Raw genomic sequence first — 12,122 nt, forward strand, 5'->3', positions numbered from 1 at the left:
TTAAAGAGTGCAGAGAAAATTTACAAGGATCTTGTTGAGACTTGAGGAACTGAGTTATTGGGAACTGTTGAATAAGTTAGTACTTTATTCACTGGAGCGTAGGAGACAGAGGCATAGACAGGCTGAATGCAAGCAGGCTTTTTCCACTGAGGTTGGGTGAGACTAGAACCACAGGGCATGGGTTAAGGGTGAAAGGTGGACTGTTTAAGGGGAACATGAGGAGGAACCTCTTCACTCAGTAGAACTAGCTGCCAGCAGAAGTGGTGGAAGTGGGTTTGATTTCAACATTTAAGAGAAGTTTGAACAAGTATGTGGTTGGGAGGAGAATGGAGGGCTATTGTCCAGGTGCAGATTGATGGGACCAGGCAGAATAATATTTTGGCACGGACTGAATGGGCTGAAGGGTCAGCGTCTGTGTTGCAATGCTCTGTGACTCTGTGAATCCATCCTCCCCTGGCCAACAGAAGCAGCTTCTGACCAGCCGTTCTGTGATTGAAAACTTCACCTGAATCACCTTTGAACCTTCCGCATCTGAAGGGTGACAACCCGAATGAAACATTTCCCCTCATGTTCCCTTTCTAATGTAACCTGGGAGCCCAGCCAACACTCTGGAGGGGACGCAACACCATTCATTGTGTCAGTCACCATAACAGCGAGGACCCAGTGTTTATCCGCTACTCACTCTTATTTGCGGCCTTCAGCGTCCTGAGCTCTGGGCTGTTCATGTAAGTGGGGTCCGGTTGCAGATACGTGTTGTTTAAGTTTCTGAGGATAACACGGGCAGATATCAGAAGCCTGTTAATCTTTAGATCTGCCTCCCCCACCCCATCTGTGGCCAACACCTCCTGAATTAGTTAGTTACAGACTAGAGAACTGCAGCAGCAGCACACACAAAATGTTGGAGGGACTCAGCAGGTCAGGAAGCATATAGACAGTTGGAACGAGAACATTCCTCAGCACTGAAAAACAATGGGGTACAAACAAGCTCTGCAAAATCTCCCAAAGTGCAACACCTCACACTGGTTAGGATTAAACTGTATCTGAATATCTCCAAATTCCTGCTAAATCTTTTGAAAACCTTTCTCACTATCCACAAAATCTGCTCACCAGCCCATCGACATTGTCTTTCTGGTCATTTCTGTATATCACACACAGCAGAGGTACACACTGATTCCTGTGAATCACCATTGGTCACAGACCTACAGGTAGAATAATACAGCTCCACCACTACACTCTATCATCTATGGCCAAGCTAGTTTTGAACCTAATCTAAAAAGTTAGTGCATCGCCATGCATCTTAACTTCTGGATCAACATAACATGAGAGGCCTAATCTCATGCTTTATCAAAGTCCCTGCAGAAAATGTCCCTGCACATAAACAATATCCACTGCTCTACCCTCAGATAAACCATATTTATGGCTCTACCCTCACGTAGACAACATCCTGTTCCCTACCCTCAAATAAACAATATTTACTGCTCTACAATCATATAGACAACATCCACTGCTCTACCTTCACAAAGTCAACATTGACTGGTCTACACTCATGTAGACAATATCCACTGCTCTACCCTCACGTAGACAGCATGCATTGTCCTATCCTTGCATAAACAATGTCCACTGCTCTACCCTCACGTAGACAGCATGCATTGTCCTATCCTTGCATAAACAATATCCACTGCTCTACCCTCACGTAGACAGCATGCATTGTCCTATCCTTGCATAAACAATGTCCACTGCTCTAAGCTCATCCATCACCTTTGTCACCTTCTCCAGAAACAATTTTGTTCTCAGCTTTTCCCTAAAGAGGTGTCTGAAGAGATTGTGAAGGCAGTTGTAATGATTTTCGGGAAGTAATTTACTCTGGCATGATTCTGGAGGAATGTCACTCCACTCTTCAAATAGGGAGAGAGGCGTCCGGTGATGTTATCGTTGAGAATGGCAGCTTAAGTCACTAGCTGCTCCAGAAAAACACGTATTAAGCCCCGTTATTCCATCAAATATAATATTTTTCAAAAAATATTTGAACTGAAAAGAGGAGCAAGAATGGGGAAAAAGAATGGAAATAAAAGAAGCGAGACTGTGGAGTCTGCGTCCGAGAGGAGTGCAGCGAGCGGTTCTCCGACCCGACCGCATGCGAGCGAGGCGGCCGCTGGGCCTCGTTCAGACGAAGCGGCGAATATGTTAGAAATCCTGAAAGAAATAATGGAGGTTCAGAAAGATATAAAGCAGCAGCTCCGGGATATTAAGGCAGAGCTCGCCAGCGTTAATCAAAAAATAGCGGTGGCAGAGACTCGCATTGAGAAGGTGGAAGATCGCGTTCAAAACGTGGAACGGATACTGAGCAAGGCAAAAAATCATACATCACCAAGAAGGTAAGCTGCTTGACCTAAAGGGAAGATCACGGCGGAAAAGTATCAGAATCTACAACGTTCCCGAAGGAGCGGAGGGCTTGTCCATGACGGACTTTGTCGGAAAGTTACTGTGGGACGCGCTGGATCTTCCCCCGGCTATGAAGCTGGAAGTCGAGAGAGCCCACCGCATGTTTGTTCTGAAACCTACCCAGGATAGAAAGCCACGCTCTATAATAATTAAATTCCTTCGGTACAGCACCAAGGCGCAGATTCTACAAAGGGCCTGGGGTAAGAACAGAGTGTTTTTTGACGATAAATTAATATATGTCGACCAAGATTACTCCCCCACCGCAAAGAAACGCAAAGAATACTCTGAAGTAAAGCGAGTACTAAAGCAAAACAAGATTAGATCTCAAACTCCGTACCCTGCTAAACTTCGAGTGTTTTATGACAACGGGACACGGTTGTACCAGGCGGTGGAAGAGGCGACTACAGACATGAAGGCCAGAGGGTTGCCCGTTAGTGTCACCAAAACGAGGGAAAGCCTGACTGAGGAATTGTCCCGCTCCGCTTGGGAAATAGTGCAAGAATCGAGAAGGCAGGAGACGGGAGGAGGTCAAGAGAAATATATCAGGAAGAGACCAGGAGTTTCCCAAAGACAGTCCTCATCCCCTTTAGAAGAGCCGTAAGGTTTGGCTAACTTTAAAGATGTTGAGAAGGTAAATGGAAGCAAAAGTAGATGGTGATATACCTATCTCGAGAAATACTTATTATAATGTGGATTTTATATTACTTAGTTGTTATTCTTTATTCGCTCACTTACTTTTTTCACCCCACCAAAATGAAAATATATATATACGTATGTAATATGTGTGTGTGTGTGTGTGTGTGTGTGTGTGTGTGTGTGTATGTATGTGTGTGTGTGTGTATATATATATATATGTGTGTGTGTGTGTGTGAGTGTGTGTGTGTGTGAGTGTATATATATATATATATATATATATATATTTATATATACACACACACACACACACACACACACATACATATATGTATATATAGGAGGAGTACACAGGGAAATCTTTTCTGTATAATGGATTTGTTCACTGACTTTTATGAATACTGCATTGGGGGCCCTCAACTCACAAGTAGGAGGGGTTATCCCCCACAGCTAGACATTTCCTCTAACTCAAGGCAGGGTCATTACTAGTGACCTCAGCCTTGGAATCACACGTTCATTGCCATTTTTGTTATTATCTGCGTTTCTTGGTTTGTATTTGTTCAGGGAGTAGATCGATTAAGTTTTATTCTAATTCCAATGGTACATTGACAGATAAATACAGATGGCTAAGGACAAGGTAAAATTAGTTTCTTTTGATGTCAATGGACTATTAAACCCAATCAAACGTAAGAGAATTTTATCCAATTTGGAACAATTTGATTCATACTGGGAAAAATGGTTTAACTAAATAATGCCTCATGGGCCTGATTTTATTCTCACAAATCAATGAATCTGTTGTAAAATAAAAATATCACTCCGTACTTGTACATAGTTCTTCCATTTTGCATGTTTTTTCTCTCCACTCTTTTCTATGTGTATACCTCAGATAAATACTTTGTGGGGATTTGTGATATATATGATTATATGATATATATGTACAATGTCTGAAATACATCTTACGGAAATGTTTGTTTGATGATGAACTTCAATAAAGAAATAAATTACAAAAAGGGAGAGAGGCAAAATGAAGGAAATTATTGGCCAAGGAACACACACAAAATACTGGAGGAACTCAGCAGGCCAAGCAGAATATGCTGAAAATCTGACAGGAGAGGAACCTGATGGAAGAAAGAAAAGGGAGAGGATCGCCAGAGAGAGGTGATGGGCAGGCAAGGAGATAAAGTGAGAGGGCGGAAAAGGAATGGGGAATGGTGAAGGGGGGGGGGGTAATTACCAGAAGTTCGAAAAATCCATGTTCAGGCCATCAGTTTGGAGATTATCCAGATGGAATACATGGTGTTTTTCCTCCAACCTGAGCGTGGCCTCATCACGACAATAGATCATATCATGGACTGATATGTCGGAATAGAAATGGGAAGTGGAATTAAAGTGGGTGGCCTCCAGGAGATCCGCTTTTTCTAGCAGATGGAGCATAGGTGGTTGGCAAAACAGTCTCCCAATCTGTGTCAGGTCTCACCGATAAACAGGAGGCCACACTGGGAGCACTGGATACAGTAGATGACCCCAACAGACTCATGGGTGAAGTGTCGCCTCAACTGGAAGGAGGTTTGGGCCCTGAATAGTAGTGAGGGAGGAGGCATTGGGGCAGGTGTAGCACTTGTTCCACTTGTAAGGATAAGTGCCAGGAGGGAGATCAATGGGGAGGGACGAATAGACAAGTGAGTCATGTAGGGAGCAATCGCTGTGAAAAGCAGAAAGTGGGGGGAGGGAAAATGTGATTGGTGGTTGGATCTCATTGGAGATGGTAGGTCAGGACAAAGGGAACCCACACCTTGGTAGAAGGGCAAGAGGTTGGGGTCAAGTCAGATGTGTGTGAAATGGAAGAGATATGGTTGAGGGACAGCATTGATGGGGGAAGAAGGGAAGCCCATTTCTTTGAAGAAGGAGGGCATTGACTTTGTTCTGGGAGGAAACACCTCATCCTAAGAGCAGATGCGGTAGAGATGGAAGAATTGAGAGAAAGGTTTGGCATTTTTACAAGTATCAGGATGGGAAGAGATATAGTCCAGATAGCTGTGAGAGTCAGTGGGTTTATAATAAATATCAGTAGATAAGCTGGCTCCACAGATAGACAGAGAGATTGAGAAAGGGAAGCGAGGTGTCAGAAATGATTTATAATAGACCCCAGAAGATAAGCCCTCAAATTTACCTGGTAACTTTGCCTCCAACTTCCACGCTGCCCTCAAATTTATCCGGTCTATTATCTGGTGCCCCCTCCCCCACCTTCACCATTCCTCATTCCCTTTGCCCTCTCTCACCACATCTTCTTACCATCACTTCCCACTGGCACTCCTCCCCCTTTTCCTTCTCTGAGGACCTTCTGTCCTCTCCTATCAGATTTCCGCTTCTTCAGCCTTGTATCATGTTCATTAATCAATTTCCAAGCTCCTTACTTCACCACTCCCACCCCTCTCAGTTTTACCTACTACCTTGTGTTTCTCCCTACCCTGCCCCACCTTCTAAATCTGAATCCCTATTTTGTTTTCTCCAGTCCCAATGAAGGGTCTTAGTCCGAAACGTCGAGTATACACTTTTCCATGGATGCTGCCTGGCCTGCTGAGTTCATTCAGAATTTTGTGTGTATTACACCCAAACACTGGTACCCACACTCCCTCTAACACATGGGGACACTGGTACCCACACTCCCTCTAACACACCGGGACACTGGTACCCACACACCCTCTAACACACCGGGACACTGGTACCCACACTCCCACTGACACACCGGGACACCGGTACCCACACTCCCACTGACACTGGTACCCACACTCCCACTGACACACCAGGACACTGGTACCCACACTCCCACTGACACACCGGGACACTGGTACACACACTCCCACTGACACTGGTACCCACACTCCCACTGACACACCGGGACACTGGTACCCACACTCACTCTAACACACCGGGACACTGGTACACACAGTCCCTCTAACACACCGGCACGCTGGTACCCACACACCCTCTAACACACCGGGACACTGGTACCCACACTCCCACTGACACTGGTACCCACACTCCCACTGACACACCGGGACACTGGTACACACAGTCCCTCTAACACACCGGCACGCTGGTACCCACACTCCCTCTAACACACCGGCATGCTGGTACACACAGTCCCTCTAACACACCGGGACACTGGTACCCACACTCCCTCTAACACACCGGGTCACTGGTACCCACACTCCCTCTAACACACCGGGACAGTGGTACACACAGTCCCTCTAACACACCGGGACGCTGGTACCCACACTCCCTCTAACACACCGGCACGCTGGTACCCACACCCCCTCTAACACACCGGCACGCTGGTACCCACACACCCTCTAACACACCGGGACACTGGTACTGACACTCCCTCTAACACACCGGCACGCTGGTACCCACACCCCCTCTAACACACCGGGTCACTGGTACCGACACTCCCTCTAACACACCGGGTCACTGGTACCCACACTCCCAATGACACACCGGGACACCGGTACCCACACTCCCACTGACACCGGTACCCACACTCCCTCTAACACACCGGGTCACTGGTACCCACACTCCCACTGACACCGGTACCCACACTCCCTCTAACACACCGGGACACCGGTACCCACACTCCCACTGACACGGGTACCCACACTCCCTCTAACACACCGGCACGCTGGTACACACAGTCCCTCTAAAACACCGGGACGCTGGTACCCACACTCCCTCTAACACACCGGGACACTGGTACACACAGTCCCTCTAACACACAGGGACGCTGGTACCCACACTCCCTCTAACACACCGGGACACTGGTACTGACACTCCCTCTAACACACCGGCACGCTGGTACCCACACCCCCTCTAACACACCGGGTCACTGGTACCGACACTCCCTCTAACACACCGGGTCACTGGTACCCACACTCCCAATGACACACCGGGACACCGGTACCCACACTCCCACTGACACCGGTACCCACACTCCCTCTAACACACCGGGTCACTGGTACCCACACTCCCACTGACACCGGTACCCACACTCCCTCTAACACACCGGGACACCGGTACCCACACTCCCACTGACACGGGTACCCACACTCCCTCTAACACACCGGCACGCTGGTACACACAGTCCCTCTAAAACACCGGGACGCTGATACCCACACTCCCTCTAACACACCGGGACACTGGTACACACAGTCCCTCTAACACACAGGGACGCTGGTACCCACACTCCCTCTAACACACCGGCACGCTGGTACACACAGTCCCTCTAACACACAGGGACGCTGGTACCCACACCCCCTCTAACACACCGGCACGCTGGTACCCACAGTCCCTCTAACACACCGGGTCACTGGTACCCACACTCCCTCTAACACAACGGGACACTGGTACCCACACTCCCACTAACACACCGGGACACCGGTACCCACACTCCCACTGACACCGGTACCCACACTCCCTCTGACACAGCGGGACACTGGTACCCACACTCCCTCTAACACACCGGGTCACTGATACACTCAGTCCCTCTAACACACCGGGACACTGGTACCCACACTCCCACTGACACACCAGGACACTGGTACCCACACTCCCACTGACACACCGGGACACTGGTACACACAGTCCCTCTAACACACCGGGACACTGGTACCCACACTCCCTCTAACACACCGGGTCACTGATACACTCAGTCGCTCTAACACACCGGGACACTGGTACCCACAGTCCCACTGACACACCAGGACACTGGTACCCACACTCCCACTGACAAACCGGGACACTGGTACACACAGTCCCTCTAACACACCGGGACGCTGGTACCCACACTCCCTCTAACACACCGGGTCACTGGTACCCACACTCCCTCTAACACACCGGCACGCTGGTACACACACTCCCTCTAACACACCGGGATGCTGGTACACACACTCCCTCTAACACACAGGGACACTGGTACCCACACTCCCTCTAACACACCGGGTCACTGGTACCCACACTCCCTCTAACACACCGGGTCACTGGTACCCACACTCCCTCTAACACACCGGGTCACTGGTACCAACTCTCCCTCTAACACACCGGGTCACTGGTACCCACTCTCCCTCTAACACACCGGGTCACTGGTACCCACTCTCCCTCTAACACACCGGGACACTGGTACACACAGTCCCTCTAACACACCGGCACGCTGGTACACACAGTCCCTCTAACACACCGGCACGCTGGTACCCACACTCCCTCTAACACACCGGCACGCTGGTACCCACTCTCCCTCTAACACACCGGCACGCTGGTACCCACACCCCCTCTAACACACCGGGTCACTGGTACCCACACTCCCTCTAACACACCGGGTCACTGGTACCCACACTCCCAATGACACACCGGGACACCGGTACCCACACTCCCACTGACAACGGTACCCACACTCCCTCTAACACACCGGGTCACTGGTACCCACACTCCAACTGACACCGGTACCCACACTCCCTCTAACACACCGGGTCACTGGTACCCACACTCCCAATGACACACCGGGACACCGGTACCCACACTCCCACTGACACCGGTACCCACACTCCCTCTAACACACCGGGTCACTGGTACCCACACTCCCACTGACACGGGTACCCACACTCCCTCTAACACACCGGCACGCTGGTACACACAGTCCCTCTAAAACACCGGGACGCTGGTACCCACACTCCCTCTAACACACCGGGACACTGGTACACACAGTCCCTCTAACACAAAGGGACGCTGGTACCCACACTCCCTCTAACACACGGGCACGCTGGTACACACAGTCCCTCTAACACACAGGGACGCTGGTACCCTCACTCCCTCTAACACACCGGGTCACTGGTACCAACTCTCCCTCTAACACACCGGGTCACTGGTACCCACTCTCCCTCTAACACACCGGGTCACTGGTACCCACTCTCCCTCTAAAACACCGGGACACTGGTACACATAGTCCCTCTAACACACCGGCACGCTGGTACACACACTCCCTCTAACACACCGGCACGCTGGTACACACAGTCCCTCTAACACACAGGGACGCTGGTACCCACACCCCCACTAACACACCGGCACGCTGGTACCCACACTCCCTCTAACACACGGGGACACTGGTACCCTCACTCCCTCTAACACACCGGGACACTGGTACCCACACACCCTCTAACACACCGGGTCACTGGTACCCACACTCCCTCTAACACACCGGGACACTGGTACCCACACTCCCACTGACACACCAGGACACTGGTACACACAGTCCCTCTAACACACCGGCACGCTGGTACCCACACTCCCACTGACACACCGGTACACTGGTACACACAGTCCCTCTAACACACCGGGACGCTGGTACCCACACTCCCTCTAACACACCGGGTCACTGGTACCCACACTCCCTCTAACACACCGGGACACTGGTACCCACACTTCCTCTAACACACCGGGTCACTGGTACCGACACTCCCTCTGACACACCGGCACACTGGCACCCACACTCCCTCTAACACACCGGCACGCTGGAACCCACTCTCCCTCTAACACACCGGGTCACTGGTACCCACACTCCCTCTAACACACCGGGTCACTGGTACCCACACTCCCAATGACACACCGGGACACCGGTACCCACACTCCCACTGACACCGGTACCCACACTCCCTCTAACACACCGGGTCACTGGTACCCACACTCCCTCTAACACACCAGGTCACTGGTACCCACACTCCCAATGACACACCGGGACACCGGTACCCACACTCCCACTGACACCGGTACCCACACTCCCTCTAACACACCGGGTCACTGGTACCCACACTCCCACTGACACGGGTACCCACACTCCCTCTAACACACCGGCACGCTGGTACACACAGTCCCTCTAAAACACCGGGACGCTGGTACCCACACTCCCTCTAACACACCGGGACACTGGTACACACAGTCCCTCTAACACAAAGGGACGCTGGTACCCACACTCCCTCTAACACACCGGCACGCTGGTACACACAGTCCCTCTAACACACAGGGACGCTGGTACCCTCACTCCCTCTAACACACCGGGACACTGGTACCCACACACCCTCTAACACACCGGGTCACTGGTACCCACACTCCCTCTAACACACCGGGACACTGGTACCCACACTCCCACTGACACAGCAGGACACTGGTACACACAGTCCCTCTAACACACCGGCACGCTGGTACCCACACTCCCACTGACACACCGGTACACTGGTACACACAGTCCCTCTAACACACCGGGACGCTGGTACCCACACTCCCTCTAACACACCGGGTCACTGGTACCCACACTCCCTCTAACACACCGGGACACTGGTACCCACACTTCCTCTAACACACCGGGTCACTGGTACCGACACTCCCTCTGACACACCGGCACACTGGCACCCACACTCCCTCTAACACACCGGCACGCTGGAACCCACTCTCCCTCTAACACACCGGGTCACTGGTACCCACACTCCCTCTAACACACCGGGTCACTGGTACCCACACTCCCAATGACACACCGGGACACCGGTACCCACACTCCCACTGACACCGGTACCCACACTCCCTCTAACACACCGGGTCACTGGTACCCACACTCCCTCTAACACAGCGGGTCACTGGTACCCACACTCCCAATGACACACCGGGACACCGGTACCCACACTCCCACTGACACCGGTACCCACACTCCCTCTAACACACCGGGTCACTGGTACCCACACTCCCACTGACACGGGTACCCACACTCCCTCTAACACACCGGCACGCTGGTACACACAGTCCCTCTAAAACACCGGGACGCTGGTACCCACACTCCCTCTAACACACCGGGACACTGGTACACACAGTCCCTCTAACACAAAGGGACGCTGGTACCCACACTCCCTCTAACACACCGGCACGCTGGTACACACAGTCCCTCTAACACACAGGGACGCTGGTACCCACACCCCCTCTAACACACCGGGTCACTGATACACTCGGTCCCTCTAACACACCGGGACACTGGTACCCACACTCCCACTGACACCGGTACCCACACTCCCTCTAACACACCGGGTCACTGATACACTCAGTCCCTCTAACACACCGGGACACTGGTACCCACACTCCCACTGACACACCAGGACACTGGTACCCACACTCCCACTGACACACCGGGACACTGGTACACACAGTCCCTCTAACACACCGGGACACTGGTACCCACACTCCCTCTAACACACCGGGTCACTGATACACTCGGTCGCTCTAACACACCGGGACACTGGTACCCACTCTCCCTCTAACACACCGGGTCACTGGTACACACAGTCCCTCTAACACACCGGGACGCTGGTACCCACACTCCCTCTAACACACCGGGTCACTGGTACCCACACTCCCTCTAACACACCGGGTCACTGGTACACTCGGTCGCTCTAACAAACCGGGACACTGGTACACACAGTCCCTCTAACACACCGGGACGCTGGTACCCACACTCCCTCTAACACACCGGGTCACTGGTACCCACACTCCCTCTAACACACCGGCACGCTGGTACACACACTCCCTCTAACACACCGGGATGCTGGTACCCACAATCCCTCTAACACACCAGGACACTGGTACACACAGTCCCTCTAACACACCGGGACGCTGGTACCCACACTCCCTCTAACACACCGGGACACTGGTACACACAGTCCCTCTAACACACCGGCACGCTGGTACCCACACACCCTCTAACACACCGGGTCACTGGTACCGACACTCCCTCTAACACACCGGGACGCTGGTACCCACACTCCCTCTAACACACCGGGTCACTGGTACCCACACTCCCTCTAACACACAGGGTCACTGGTACCCACACTCCCTCTAACACACCGGGTCACTGGTACCCACTCTCCCTCTAACACACCGGGACACTGGTACCCACACTCCCACTGACACACCGGGACACCGGTACCCACACTCCCACTGACACCGGTACCCTCACTCCCTCT

The 12,122-nt window shown here is 52.0% G+C and overlaps 1 protein-coding gene across 8 annotated transcripts in view; it reads right to left on the reverse strand.

The window, feature by feature from the left end:
- LOC132399501 (tetratricopeptide repeat protein 24) overlaps nt 1–12,122 on the reverse strand; it is a 110,423-nt gene that overhangs the window by 10,062 nt on the left and 88,239 nt on the right. For 7 of the 8 annotated variants that reach the window (XM_059979937.1, XM_059979938.1, XM_059979936.1 and 4 more), the window contains one exon: nt 683–765. The exons of the other annotated variant lie outside the window; for it this stretch is intronic. In XM_059979937.1, the coding sequence (XP_059835920.1) occupies nt 683–765 (83 nt within the window). The remainder of the gene's footprint in view (nt 1–682; nt 766–12,122) is intronic. 8 annotated transcript variants of the gene reach the window in all.

The sequence above is a fragment of the Hypanus sabinus genome, chromosome 9 (genome assembly GCF_030144855.1).
Source record: "Hypanus sabinus isolate sHypSab1 chromosome 9, sHypSab1.hap1, whole genome shotgun sequence".
In the NCBI taxonomy this organism is placed as follows: Eukaryota; Metazoa; Chordata; class Chondrichthyes; order Myliobatiformes; family Dasyatidae; genus Hypanus; species Hypanus sabinus.